At 33.6% G+C, this 15,960-nt stretch overlaps 1 protein-coding gene across 1 annotated transcript in view; it reads left to right on the top strand.

Moving 5' to 3' along the window:
- LOC143248080 (protein KRI1 homolog) overlaps window positions 1–15,044 on the top strand; it is a gene marked incomplete at its 5' end in the record, with an annotated part of 42,292 nt that extends 27,248 nt beyond the window's left edge. Inside the window, 12 exon segments of the mRNA XM_076496516.1 lie at window positions 543–623; window positions 3,785–4,018; window positions 4,546–4,641; window positions 6,325–6,495; window positions 8,847–8,925; window positions 9,471–9,553; window positions 11,594–11,653; window positions 11,656–11,716; window positions 11,849–11,979; window positions 12,944–13,008; window positions 13,918–14,016; window positions 14,633–15,044. Of these exon segments, the coding sequence (XP_076352631.1) occupies window positions 543–623; window positions 3,785–4,018; window positions 4,546–4,641; window positions 6,325–6,495; window positions 8,847–8,925; window positions 9,471–9,553; window positions 11,594–11,653; window positions 11,656–11,716; window positions 11,849–11,979; window positions 12,944–13,008; window positions 13,918–14,016; window positions 14,633–15,002 (1,530 nt within the window).
- Window positions 15,045–15,960: the final 916 nt, after the last annotated feature.

Raw genomic sequence — 15,960 nt, forward strand, 5'->3', positions numbered from 1 at the left:
TGTCTGACTATTAAGGTAGCTCAAAAAATTAAGTCACCCACCAAGAACAAAATACTCAGTTATATCACACATAAGAAGCTTCCAACAAAGTACTCAGTTTTATCACACATAAGAAGCTTCCATCCTAGAGGACATTTTTTATTTAATTTGTTTTTTCATGTATGTTTTCTTATTCAAAGAGTTTTAATTTTAGTTGCTTTTTTAAATAATAAATAACCGTATATAAGAACAATAAATTCAGTAGTTATATATGGGTATTTTACTTTTTTTGTTATCTTGAGGTCTTCAGGAGAGTTGACCATATTTGCTAGTATTTGATTTTTTTATTTATTTCAAATATGCAATTTAGGTAATAAAGGTTTGAGAATATAATAACCAATATATATTGAAACTTTAAAGAACTACTTTCTGTGTTTGAGAATATAATAACTAATATATATTGAAACTTTAAAGAACTACTTTCTGTGTAACTTAGCTTTGTTTTGAGGTCTAGATAATTAAGGATATTCATTAATGTTCATGTTTGTTTTCTTTTCTTTTAGGATGCAGAAGAAGGAGATTACTTGTTGTGGTTGAAAGGACAGTGTGAGAAAACTGAAGATAAAGCAACACAAAAAGATTTGGTTGGTGTAAATGAAGTCCTTTAATACATTGGAAATTATTTTTCTGACTCTTTCGTAACAGACACAACGCCAACATAAGATGCTCTCTGTAAAATTCCTGGGGTGCTTTGATATAGTTAAATTTTAATCTGTATTTTTTATCTAGAAGGTTGTGATAAAAAAGTCTTTTAGACATAAGTGTTCTTTCATTTGATTAAGGAATACAAAACACCAACTTATTCACACTTCTCGAATTAGTTTTTAAAATGGAGCTGATAACGGACTAGTTTTTCTACCTTTATATGTTATGATAGGAGGTTAATAAATACATAACTCTTGTTAGTTTAAAAAGTCTGTTTTCAGGTGGGGTGTCTTCTCCCCGTTATAGTAGGCTGTTAACTAAACCAATATAGACAAAAATATTTTGGTTAGCTGAGCTTAATACCCTGCATAGCAAGTGTAGAATTTAATTTTTGAATACAAATTGTAATATATTTGTATGAGTAACGGTACTAAGCAATATATCATTGATTAACTTTTGATCAAATCGAGCTGCTTGTGTAGTACATAATTAAAAATCAAACTTCTATTGAAAGAGCTAATTAAATATATTGTTCTTACTTGTAAAGATTTGAATGCATTGTTTCATTATATGTGATCTAAATAATATCTTGTAAGGTTTGTTCAGCTCATAAAGTTTAATTAATCCAAAATTCATGTACTCAGCTGACAATGAATGAATGCATAAACGTTCTAACCAATATCGTTGCTTAACACAACATTAAATAATAGTTTACAGTTGAGCCTGGCATGGCCAAGTGGTTAGGGAGCTTGACTTGCAATCTAAAGGTCTCAGGTTCGAATCCCTGTCACACCAAACATGCTTGCCCTTTCAGCCATGGGGGAGTTATAGTGTGATGGTCATTCCTACTATTAATTGTTAAAAGAATAGCCTAAGAGTTGGCAGTTGGTGGTGATGACTAGCTACCTTCCCTCTAGTCTTACACTGCTAAATTAGGGATAGCTAGTGCAGCTAGCCCTCATGTGGCTTTATGTAAAATAAAAAAAAAATAATAAAAAAATTACATATGTATGAAGTGTGCTCTCTCATTCACCAACAAAACTTTTTATTACATTAAGAAAAACTAATCCTTTAAAATTGTAATGGTTTGGTTTTGGACTGTACCTTGTCTCAAATCTGTAATAATAGGAATCGTGTCTGATATACAGTGACAATACAAGGTTGAATACCACTTGTGATGATGAGGTTTGAAGGCTTGTTGGAATAGGAGGACTTGTACCAGAAAGTTCTTTTGATGTACCGTCTTTTGAAAGAGCTAGTTGAAGAGAGAGTTTTCACTGCAATACATTTCTTTTCATGCTGTGCATCGTTACACAAACAATGACTTGTTAGGTCTGTTTGAACAATTAAAAGATTCAGACAGTGGCTTGGTAGGCAATGATTTGTTAGGGTCTTTTCAAGCAACTTTAGTATACAATCATTCTCCATATGATGTGTTAAGCAATTCAAAAGCACAGAATTTCATGGGCAATGTCTGTGAATGGTATACCATTAAATTCTACTTGTGGAGAAACTGACAGTTTTTTTTCCAGATATGGCTGAATGTTTGTTTGGAAGAAGCCATATCTTCTTTTTTTTTTTTCCAAACGTACAAAGATAGTATTTGTTCCTAACATATTGGTGTCATCACATTAATCTAATAAGTGAAGTTCACCTGGGTGTTATTTTTTCTGTGTGTTTTAATCACTATTATAAGTGTAACCTGAAGTTAACAATTTTTGAAAAGATTTTTGCAACCTGTTTTATGCTATTTTTGAAGTATTGTTTCTTCAGCAGAGGATAATACATTATCTGGCTTGTTGCATGCACTGTTTCTTCAGCAGAAGATAATACATTATCTGGCTTGTTGCATGCACTGTTTCTTCAGCAGAAGATAATACATTATCTGGCTTGTTGCATGCACTGTTTCTTCAGCAGAAGATAATACATTATCTGGCTTGTTGCATGCACTGTTTCTTCAGCAGAAGATAATACATTATCTGGCTTGTTGCATGCACTGTTTCTTCAGCAGAAGATAATACATTATCTGGCTTGTTGCATGCACTGTTTCTTCAGCAGAAGACAATACATTATCTGGCTTGTTGCATGCACTGTTTCTTCAGCAGAAGACAATACATTATCTGGCTTGTTGCATGCACTGTTTCTTCAGCAGAAGATAATACATTATCTGGCTTGTTGCATGCACTTAATGAAATGTATTCTTAGTCCAACATGACAACATACTTCCATTGTTGCATGTCAAATATTGTTTTTAGTTTTCTATAGTTGGTCTTCATTTGCTAGATACTTTGAAAGAACTTATGAACTCAGACTTGTTAGCTTTTGTATATCTAAACCTACAGGAACTGTCTTGTTTACAGTTTCAAATTAGTTTCTGCTATGTTTTTAAGTTCTAGTAAAAACTGTTTAACTTTTCTTATTACCTCCAGTGTGCAACTTGTAGCCAGTTTTGGAGGGTCCTGTTTTGTGTGTACTAAATGTATGACTTCTGCTCTACTGTTTCAATCCAAAAATATTTCTTTTTCAGAATGTTAAGATTTTGAGTTTTGTATATTTTTATAATCCCTTAACGGAGAATTCCACATTAGCAAGTTATGTAATGTAACCATTCAAAAAAGGAGACCACATCTGGATGCTGCACAGAATTCCATGTTGGTAAGTTATGTAAAGTAACCATCCAAAAAGGGGAGCACATTTAGTTACTGTAGTAACTTCCGTATTGTAACCCTGTAACAAGGAGTCACCTTTAGGTGATGAGCAGTTGGAAATTATCACATTTAAACTCAATTACATCAATAGAGTTAGGGGTTTTACCATGTGTATAGCTACAAGGTTGGTCAGGAGAAAAGTGATTGGATATGCAAGTTGTTACTGTGAGTTGGAAACGAACCTGACTATGTGTATATAATAAATGTACCTGTATATTTATAAAAGCAGAGAGAGAGAGAGAGAGAAATTGGGCTTTCAGTCATTATAAAGATTCTTTTCCTGTAACTGTAACCATGATGTTATAATGCAAAAGTATACAATAAAAGATAATTTTAATAATTATTATTGTATTTTCAGTATTGCTTGATTTAAATGTTTGGTTTGTTCCCAGAAATTTTTACGGAAGTACTGGAACAATCCATCACTGGACAATGGTGAGGTTTTTTTACGTGATTACATCTTGAACAAAAAGTATTTAGAAGAAGGTATGAGTGAAAAGATTCCAAGTTATGAAGATATTGTTGATGATTTAGAAAATCTCAGTGAAGATGAGAAAACCTTGGAGGAACAAGCTTCTTTTGAACAGAAATTTAACTTCAGATTTGAGGAACCAGACCAAGAATTCGTAAGAAAATATAATGATTAATGATTTTTGTGTGTGTATAAGTGAAATTTAATTTCTTTTATATAGTTTTTTGCAGCTAGAGATTGAGATATAGAAAAAGAATCATATTTATTTTCATATATATATTTTTTATAATTACTCGTGTATGATTTCATATACAGATTGAATTGTTTTTTTGTTAGTTTGTATTGGCTGAAAGAAATGTTTTAGGCTGTCTTTATAAGGTGGCAGCAGTATTTGCTTTGGAAACCAAGTAGGGCTAATTTTGTTCTCATGGTTAGCATGCCTTAGCTAGTAATCAGTGAACCCATGTTTCGAGCCTATGATGTGTCATTAAACTTTCTCCACACTTTCAGTTGTGTGGGTTATAAAAGTAACAGTCATGCCTGCTGTTTGATCAAGAGTAGTTGTGTAGGTGGTTTTTAATCTATTTTGTACTTTCAGTTCATCCTGGATTTAATGCTAATAAAATCAAATAATTATGAAACATTTGACAGTATCGAATGTAGTAAAATTTTCTTTTATAGATAAAGAGGTATCCACGAACCTTAAAAGAGTCTTTGCGTCGTAAAGACAATCGCAGGAAGCAACAAAGAGACAAATATAAGGAACGTAAGGAAAAGGTAGCTTTGTTTTTTGTATCTGTAAAACTCTTTGTGTCATCCTTTAAAATCAGAACTATGGGCAAGATGTTTTATGTATATTTCAAATTTTCTTTATGAAACTTTATATTCATTATGTATGCAAGCTGCACATGGGTTACTTTAGAACTGTGTTTTCCACTAACACAGTTATCACAAGTTGCCAGTAACTGAGATATTTATTACTACATTTGTATAAGTTTGTTGCATCAACTATGGCTGTATTTTTAACAGGATTAATTTAACAAATGTGATTACGGTAGTTATTTTTAATTTTAATGATAACGACTGGAAAACTGGACCATGGCTCCAGTTGTTACAGGATTAACAAGTCAGTTATCATTATGCTATGATACCATTTGCCATTATTTATAAAGACCTGCTCGTATGCCTGTAAACATGGACAAAGTCCAATTTACCATGGCAGTTAAACTATAGTGTAACTTCCAAAGTTTTAAATATCATAACAGATTTGTTCGATACATAAAATAACACGTAGTTTGCTTCCAAACTTTCTACCATTTAATGCATTCATTGTCATTAAAAACAATGGATTAAAATACATATAACTAACTTTTGTAGATACATAGAGTAAATGAAAGAGTTAATTGAATTTATTATTTAGGTATTAAAACATTAGTGGTTTCAGCTACCACTGAGACTGTGTGCTAATTATAATTATTGTCCTGTCACCCATGTTGTGCTGCAGTATTGGTTACAACGTGCACATGGTCTTGCTGATAGTAATGCTACCTACTGTTTTTTACTCCCCTTTAAGTTTTTAATACATCAGTATTTAATTCACTGTAAATTCTTAATGTATTTTATTGCAGTTATGTCATTTGTAACGGATGAGCTGGCTCTAAATATTCTCTTCTTCTTCTGATTTATTTGAAGTGGTTTTGAAGGTTCTTAACTCTTCACACAAGTGATGCAACTTAATTGAGACAAATGTTTTATTTTTTCAACTTCATTGGACAAATTTGGCATGCTAATTTCTTCTATATGTCTAACTCACAAGTGAAACTAAATGACCAATTTCTTGTAATCTTGCTATTTTTGTTAAAACAGAGATGCAATATTTATATCACTGATGTGTTTATCTAACTCACTATAAGTTTATCTATAACTTGCTGGGTAACACTGTAACAAAGTTTTTACTTGCTAAATGGGTAGTTAACCCTTACATTTCTTCAGCTGTCTTACTAGCTTAACTTCACTATTCAACACGTGTTTAAAATAACTCGTCACATTTCTAGCCATCACGCATAATTTCAACATCTCTTTAAATTTGAATCCATCACCTGCATATTGTTTCCTTAAGTCTAGAATTCTTTAGTGAACAGAACAAAATCTCTAGCGCACAACGTATAATACCCTGGTGGGACACGAGTAAGTCTTCAGACTTACAGCAATAAAATCAGGGGTTTGATACCTCTCAGTAGACACAACAGATAATCCAGCGTGGCCTTGCTACAAGAAAACACACAAAACGTGTGTGTATACACTTATGTACAATAAAGTAAACGTTCTACAATTTTCACCCCAATCACTGTTTTAACATTTCCTTACTCGGATAGTGTCACTTTTAGTAAATTTTCAACAGAGTTTGATGGAAAGTATGTTTCTTACTAACCAGCCATTGGGAATACAAATTGTTTTTAGGAAAAAGTTAAGAAAAAAGAAGAACTGAAGCGACTGAAGGCATTAAAAAGGAAAGAAATCGTGGATAAACTGGATAAACTAAGAGCCATAACTGGAAATGCTAAAATGGGGTTTGATGATGTAGATTTAGATGGAGATTTTGATCCGGTCAAATATGATGAACAGATGAAGGTAAACTCTTTTATATTAGAGAAATAATAATAATAAAAAAGGTTATTTCTGTAACTGTTGTTTAGTTTTTAAATTTAAAAAAAAAATTATAGTGGTTTTAATAAATATAATACAGATTCAAAAAACAAAAAGAAGAGTTTGAACACATGTAGTAACTGTAGGTTATGGTGGTGGATAAAGAAAGGAAGAGATGAAACACAAGTAGTAACTGTAGGTTATGGTGGTGGATAAAGAAAGGAAGAAATGAAACACAAGTAGTAACTGTAGGTTATGGTGGTGGATAAAGAAAGGAAGAGATGAAACACAAGTAGTAACTGTAGGTCATGGTGGTGGATAAAGAAAGGAAGAGCTGAAACACAGTAGTAACTGTAGGTTATGGTGGTGGATAAAGAAAGGAAGAGCTGAAACACAGTAGTAACTGTAGGTTATGGTGGTGGATAAAGAAAGGAAGAGCTGAAACACAGTAGTAACTATGGAGTTATGGTGGTGGATAAAGAAAGGAAGAGCTGAAACACAGTAGTAACTGTAGGTTATGGTGGTGGATAAAAGAAAAGGAAGAACTAAACCACACGTAGTAACCGTAGTCATGGTGGTGGATAAAGAAAGGAAGAGATGAAACACAGCAGTAACCGTAGGTTATGGTGGTGGATAAAGAAAGGGAAGACTCGAAACACAGCAGTAACCGTAGGTTATGGTGGTGGATAAAAAAAAGGAAGAGATTGAAACACTAAGTAGTAACTGTAGGTCATGGTGGTGGATAAAAAAAGGAAGAGCCGAAAACACAGTAGTAACTATGTAGGTTATGGTGGTGGATAAAAGAAAGGAAGAGCTGAAACACAGCAGTAACGTAGGTTATGGTGGTGGATAAAAGAAAGGAAGAAACTGAAACAGTAGTAACTATGGAGTCATGGTGGTGGATAAAGAAAGGAAGAGCTGAAACACAGTAGTAACCGTAGAGTCATGGTGGTGGATAAAGAAAGGAAAGAAGCTGAAACAACGATAAATAACTATGGAGGTTATGGTGGTGGATAAAGAAAGGAAAAGAGCTCGAAAACCGCGCACAGCAGTAACCGCAGGTTATGGTGGTGGTGGATAAAAGGAAGAGATGAAACACAGTAGTAACTGTAGGTTATGGTGGTGGATAAAGAAAGGAAGAGATGAAACCAAGTAGTAACCGTGGTAGTCATGGTGGTGGATAAAGAAAGGAAGAGCTGAAACACAGTAGTAACTATGCAGGTTATGGTGGTGGATAAAGAAAGGAAGAGCTGAAACACACAGCAGTAACTGTAGGTTATGGTGGTGGATAAAGAAAGGAAGAAAGCTGAAACACAGTAGTAACCGTAGGTCATGGTGGTGGATAAAGAAAGGAAGAGCTGAAACACAGTAGTAACCGTAGAGTCATGGTGGTGGATAAAGAAAGAAAGAGCTGAAACACATAGTAACTATGGAGGTCATGGTGGTGGATAAAGAAAGGAAGAGCTGAAACCACAGCAGTAACCGTAGGTTATGGTGGTGGATAAAGAAAGGAAGAACTGGAAACACAGTAGTAACCGTGGGTTATGGTGGTGGATAAAGAAAGGAAGAGCTGAAACACAGCAGTAACCGTAGGTCATGGTGGTGGATAAAGAAAGGAAGAGCTGAAACACAGTAGTAACTGTAGGTCATGGTGGTGGATAAAGAAAGGAAGAGCTGAAACACAGTAGTAACTGTAGGTCATGGTGGTGGATAAAGAAAGGAAGAGCTGAAACGCGCATAGTAACTGTAGGTCATGGTGGTGGATAAAGAGAAAGGAAAGAGCTGAAACACGCGATAGTAACTGTAGGTTATGGTGGTGGATAAAAAAGGAAGAGCTGAAACACAGTAGTAACTGTAGGTTATGGTGGTGGATAAAGAAAGGAAGAGATGAAACACAAGTAGTAACTGTAGGTCATGGTGGTGGATAAAGAAAGGAAGAGCTGAAACACAGTAGTAACTGTAGGTTATGATGGTGGATAAAGAAAGGAAGAGCTGAAACACAGTGGTAACTGTAGGTTATGGTGGTGGATAAAGAAAGGAAGAGCTGAAACACAGTAGTAACTGTAGGTCATGGTGGTGGATAAAGAAAGGAAGAGCTGAAACACAGTAGTAACTGTAGGTTATGGTGGTGGATAAAGAAAGGAAGAGCTGAAACACTTGTAGTAAGTGTAAGTTCTGGTGATGGATAAAGGAAAAAGAAAGGTTCAGATATAGTCTAGTAACTGTTGTATGGCCAGCGATGTGTATTCTCATGATTCTTTAATAAAACATGTGATGTACTTTCTTGAATAAATCTAATTATTTATGCTGTTCTAATAATATTTTATGTATTGTAGAATTTATTTAGCGATGATTACTATGCTGTAGAGGAAGGTGATCAAAAACCAGAATTTCCTCCAGATGAAGAGATAGATGGTATGTAGTTTTAACATGATATGTTTATACTTTGTATTCAGTTTGTTTATGGAGGGTGTAGTTTTAACATGGCATGTTTATACTTTGTATTCAGTTTGTTTATGGAGGGTGTAGTTTTAACATGGCATGTTTATACTTTGTATTCAGTTTGTTTATGTAGGGTGTAGTTTTAACATGGTATGTTTATACTTTGTATTCAGTTTGTTTATGTAGGGTGTAGTTTTAACATGGTATGTTTATACTTTGTATTCAGTTTGTTTATGTAGGGTGTAGTTTTAACATGGTATGTTTATACTTTGTATTCAGTTTGTTTATGGAGGGTGTAGTTTTAACATGGTATGTTTATACGTTATATTCAGTTTGTTTATGGAGAGTGTAGTTTTAACATGGTAAGTTTATACTTTGTATTCAGTTTGTTTATGGAGAGTGTAGTTTTAACATGGTATGTTTATACTTTATATTCAGTTTGTTTATGGAGGGTGTAGTTTTAACATGGCATGTTTATACTTTGTATTCTGTTGTTTAACACTACCCTTTTATTTTAGAAGAAAACTGGGATGACTGGCAGGGATATGATGATCAGTGGAATGAAGAAGATGGGCCACATTGTGAAGATGTAGATTTTAATGTATGGATCTTTTAATCTTGTTTTGTTGTAATTATGGTACTTTATATGAATTAAGATTCAAATTTTGTCATTTAATCTTTCAACCTCATGAGAAATCCTTCCAGCTACCAGATGTGTGTGTAGCATACATCAGGTTTTTATTGCTATCGTGTTTTGGATTTAGGTTGAATGTTTTTTTAGTTTAAAAGTTAATTTTTACATTTGTTTCACCACAGGCAAATAAGGGTTAACTTTTGTAAACTAGAATTACACAGTATCAAACAGAAAGTTATGAGTGATGGTTTATTTAACCTATTGACTGTCATGTATTTCAGCTGCTACAATCCAACTCTAATGCTTCTTTATTTTTGTAACTTTTTTCGTAACGCTGTTTTGGATCGAAAGTGAAACAATTTGTAAGTAGGTCAAATGCATGTATAGTGCTGACATCTAGCGTTGAAGTTAGGTATTATTGAGAACGAATTAACTTGTCCGTGGCACTGTGTTACCGATCGGCTTAGATGAGTTATCTTGTTTACAGCACTGAACCTAGAAATACATTTTAAGTATCTTGAAAACGTTTTGGAACAAAATGTAAAAGATGTGTCATGATTTGACATTTGGAAGTTTTTTGTATTATGGTGAACAAAAGGCAAAACATTAAGTAAGTGATATATATTCAGATTCATTTTTTCCATCATGACACTTCAAACTCTTTGTCAAGTCCTTATCAAAAGGTGGGGAACTCTAAAAATAAAATAAAAAATCTTATTACAGATTTCTCTCTGTGTAACTTATTTCATAAAAAAAGTAACTTCATGTTTAGTAACATAAATTTTTGTGTTAGATGTGGGTGGGCTGAGAAATGTTGAACCTTTAAAACTTAGATATGCATTATACAGTCAGCATGTCTGATGCTTGTTGTTAAGTTTGAATAGTGTTACCTTGACTTGCTTTTTATAAGTGAACTATAGAAAAAACTAGTTGTATCCTAAAATGTTGTTAAACCTTTTTTTAAAACTGTTAATTATTTTTCTGTCGTGTTTTATAAAGTTTGTTTTAATTATTATTAATGTATGATTAATACTTGTTTTGATGTTAATAGATGGGAGGCTCAAGAGTTTTGAGTTCTTTGTGCAAAAATAACACCAGTAAAATTATTCAGATATTTGTATAGATGAGGACTTGATGTGTTTTTTTCTATATTAGATCGGTATTGTTATTCCAGTATTTTTGAGCTTTGTTACTCAGTGTTATAAAGATTTAGGTTAAATATTTTGTCTGTTTATTTCCCATTTAAAGAACCATGAATATTTTAGATCAGTCTTCATTTGTGTTGCATCATGTAGGAAAATATATATATATTTAAATATATATAAACAGTTTACTTTTCTAAGTATAAGTAAATATTATTTTGTTGTGAATGTGTAGGGGTAGGGATAGCTAGAAATATGCACAGGTGTTAAAACTCATAACCCATTCTTAAGTTTATAAACCCATCTGTAAGACAGATTTAGTTATACCAGTTTAATTGTTATTTAAAAAAAAAATTATTAATGGACAGAAGTGATTTTCCATGTGATTATTTGAACTGTCAGTGCTGTTTGTCTTCTCTGAAAAAACTTAAAAAACAATACTGGTGATCAAAATGTAAATGTGTACAATACTTTGTTACTTTTAGGGTAAATATTTTGTAGATAGTGTGTGTGTACACATATATAAATAAATGTCTTCAGTATGCACCATTTCAGGTTTAAATTTCAAAACTTTCCTGGGAGGCTTCACCATACCTGTACCAGGATAAAGAGCCATCCCAGCCCATAACTACAACTAATTAAACCTGTGACATGCCTTTTTTTTAAATACAGTTGTTAGCTAGAATTTAATTTGGGACAATTTTCTTACCTGTTTGTAATCAAACCCCAGATCCACCTGTTGAAATTGGAAATCCTGGGGTTTCATCATTATTTCAACGAAAGTATTTACCTTAGGTAGTGCAATGCAATTTTGTTTGTTGTAACTTTAACACCTTATGAGGGTTACAAGTATAGATTGTTGTAGATGGATGTTGAGTACAAACCTCAGAAAGCTCTGCAAGAAGAACTTGTAGGACAGAGTAAAAGAAGAAGAGATGGTCAGCGTTCCAAACAGCTCTGAGAAGAAAGAAGCCTATTTTCAATCCAAGTATGTGTTACATTTTGTTTTTCATGTCTCATCTCATCGCTTAGTCATGTTTACAAAGTCATTTCAATTCTTTTTTAAATCATTCACCATTTCATCTACATTTCTCTTGTTTTTTGCATCTGTCTTCTACAGCTGAGAAGACTCTTGAAGAATACTTTGATGAATATTATAAGCTAGACTTTGAAGACATCATAGGAGACATGCCAGTTCGTTTCCGATACCGCCAAGTTGTAGCAAATGACTTTGGTCTTTCGACGGAGGAGGTAGGTTGATGTCAGTTCTGTGACATGAGGAATGATAGTTGGTAATGTTTGTATACTCTGTTTGTTTTTGTACCAATTTCTAAGCACATACTAATTACAAGTTTGCTTTAAAACAATGCTGTGCACCAGATATGTTGATATTCTGCATATATGTAAAGAATGAAACATTATAATAACTTACAAATGACACTTTTAGTTCTTTAAGTTACAGTAACTTTTACTGATGCAAAATCAGTGTAAGAGATACATTAGAACAATGCATTTTTTATGACATTTCTAGTATGTAGCTATGAAGGAAACTAATATCTAATAGAAATGTAACTGATTGAACTTGTGAATCAATTATAACTAGATGAATGTGTAGGGTCCAGGAGTATGTATAGTGATTATCATGCTGGACTGTGGAGCTAAGAGTTCATAGTTTCCAATCCATTCCTATAAAACTGCTCTGTCGATATGGGCTGATGTAAGGGTTGGTTAGAATAGTCCAAGAATTTGAGTTAGGTGGTTTTTAAATAGTTCCCTTCCTTCTAATTTAGCAGTTAAAAATTAGGAATGGCTAGTGAAATAGGCCTTGTAAAGGAGGGTAAAAATGTTATGGCAAAAATGAGTAGCAGCATCACTGACATTCTTTATATATGATTGTTCTTCAATGGGTGTTTTCAGTTATTAATTATGACAGTTGTAAAGAACAAAAAACACCAATTCTAAAACTATTCAGCAAATAATTAGTGGGAAAGTATGTTTGTTTTATAAAAAAATCTCTATTTCAAAGCATTAAGTAAGCAATGTCCTAGTCATTTCCTTTACTATGATGGAAAATACAGTTTTAATTGAATGTTTCCTTACCACTATTATTTTGGTTTGTGGTTTACAGCCCGTAAATACAATATATTTAAGAGTGAGTTTTATTTCCATGTATATTGTTTCAACTGTAATTGTAAAATTAATTTTTTATAATTAGATTCTTCTGGCTCAAGACAAGGAATTGAACAAATGGTGTTCACTTAAGAAAGCTGTCCAGAATAGGTGAGATTCAACTTGGATTTAGACAGTGAAAAGGACACACGAATGTGACGTTAGGGAAATTAAGGGTTGACAATGTTTCTGACAGAATTAGGCTAATGGCTACAAATAATACTGTTACCTTACAATTTGTCTTTTCTCAGTGCACTATGAGTGTTTAGTGAAGTCACTATACAAGGTTAAGCTTGGAATACCTGGACCATCATTCTTTTTATGTTAAAAATGAAAAGTAGACTTGGAACATAAAGTGAAAATTGTTAGTTCTAAATCATTCTAATAAACAGAGAAATCTGATATGCTTTGTTGGTGAAAGAATCCAGTTACAGAAGTACTGTGTTATTCCACAGTAATCAGCTTCTATCATGAGACTTGAGCAGACACTCAGTTTTAGTGAATATAGATCATTTTGCTCTATTCATAATAATTTTGTGAACAGTTGAAGTTTCTTTCGAAAACGTCGATTTTTTTCACCCAATTGGGGGGGGGATGATTTTTGCAACCACTTATGTGGACTGTTCAATTTGTAAATTGGTAATCTCTGATTACGTGAACCTGAAAGCTGTAGACATGCAGTCACAGAGTACTCTTGTTGCCATGATACTTGCTTGTATACTTAGGCCTACTGACTGATACTTACGAACTATCGCTTAGATCGAAAAGCTTAGAAACACGCCTATATTAAAGATGCACATTTAGGCTACTGAAAATCCTACATCTAGGCCTAATTATGTAATTTGATTGGTAAGAACACGAGAATCACAAGAACAAACACAATTTGTAGGCTTGTGATGCAATAAAACAATTCAACACACCAAACTGTAGGGGGGATTAGCACAATTTCTGACAGAGAATAATAGGTGAACAGGTTTTGACTAGAATACAGTTTTAGACTATTTTCTTTTTCTGAAACAGACCAGAAGAGGAGGAAAAGTATGACGTTCAGGCATTTCAGAAAAAATCTGAAAATTTCGGTCTGAAGCAGAAGATCCTTGCCAGTGTCTACTCAGAAGAGTAAGTAATGTATTCTTTGATCAAATGTCTTGTGTACCAGGTTTAGTAAATAATAAAACAAGTACATTCCCTGCAGAATCAGACCTTTTCATGTTTAGGTTAGAAATCCTATGGACTTTACTGCTATTAACTATCAAGACAGGCCTATCTCTGGTCATGGGTTCTCTCAATTTGTAAACCAACGTTTGGAATTTTAGTATTAGATGTTTGTGGTATCTAAATCTCTATTTTGTTACGAAAAGTATCATATATTTTTTTCTATTTACTGATACTATACTATATTTAATGAAAGTGCACAGTGGCTGCTCCATAGTTCTATCTGTGACATGTGAATAACTAACTGGAAGTTAACTGTCACTCTAGTTGTTTTCTCAACATCTGCAGTGTAATATAAGATGTTAGTAAGCTTAAAAAACTGTGATAAATTCTGTGGTACTTATTTATTTCCCATCGTCCACATGCAAAATCAATAACTCGGAGATAATTATAAAACTTTTGTTTGGGTGTAGTTCAGATAATTTGAAGATCAGTTTATTTACAGCTGTTTTATGTAAATACTAAAAGACATCAAACACACTCTTTTTTTCTTTGTACAAGTTTCCATTTGCTCTTACAGAGCCGAAGGAGAGCCTGCTCCTAAAAAGAAAAGACACAAGAAAAGGAAGTTAAAAAACGAGTCCCCTCCTGAAGATTGTCGTGTTGGACCAGCTGCAGGAAACTCGACTGTGTCTCATCTTCAGCATAAAAAAACGTGTGAGCAAGGGAATGGAGTTCCAGGTGGCGTTGGTAAGAAAGAACAGTTTTCTTCTACTGCAGGTAAAAGCAATAAAAGGAGAACAGGAGATTTTCATAAGTCGGCCTCCAGTGTTGACACACTTCAATTATCAGATGAGCGTTTAAAGGCATATGGGCTCAACCCTAAGAAATACCATGCCAAATTCAAATATAGAACCAAACACAATACAGGTGTGCACAAGGGGATGTAAATATGTGTTCCATGTTGTTTATTAAAGAAATATTATATACAATTCTTTCTATTAAAACCCAGTGCTGCGAAGGAAAGCTTATTTTCGCTCACGTTTTGTTTTCCTGCCACATTTTTTCTCTACACAATAATTCATTTATTTCATTATCATGAAATAATATTTACCAAAAAATGTAGTAACGTCAGTAACTGCACTACAATTCAAGCAGGGTGGAGGAAAATAAGACAAGGTTTTATCATAGTGATTGGAAAAAACTGAGAAATTAACAGAAAACAATATATTTAATTTAAGCTATGATGTTCAGCTTATGTGGACCAGAGATGCCAATTATTTCAAATGACTGAGGGTAATGATTGTAGACAGAGTCCGTACAGATATCGTACAACCACTGGATGCAGTTTTCAGTCATCCATGTCTGGGGATCCATCTGTGACTAAACTGTAAACACTGTTAGTAAGTATGCTTGAAATCATCTTCACAACCCAACATTTGTACAATGGCTGTAGTTTTGGTTCTAGCACAGCCATATTTTTTTGCTATATCAGAGTCTGGGTACATTTTTCTGAATAGATGTTCTGCATGATCGGCTACAGCTTGGGGTAAATTATGAGCAATGACGAATTACATGAACATCACTTCTGAATTCTTACTCATAAATGTCGTTGTCTTTGCCTCATCCTTTTGTTAGCGAGATACGGATTTTGTATGTCTGGAACAATTGTTTATCCTGCCATGCACCACAGAAAAATCGATGTGACAAGCTGTACAAAATGCATGACTGGATATTTTGCACTATACTCTTTCCTAAATTTTTGAATTTGCCAGAAATAAGGCAATCTGTTGGACGATCGCATTGGTGTTTCTATGCCACTTAGATGTGTTTGTGTGTTTTTCTTATAGCAAAGCCCCATCAGGCTATCTGCTATGGCCACCGAGGGGAATCAAACCGCTGATTTGA

Source organism: Tachypleus tridentatus, chromosome 4 (assembly GCF_004210375.1).
Source record: "Tachypleus tridentatus isolate NWPU-2018 chromosome 4, ASM421037v1, whole genome shotgun sequence".
NCBI lineage: Eukaryota > Metazoa > Arthropoda > Merostomata > Xiphosura > Limulidae > Tachypleus > Tachypleus tridentatus.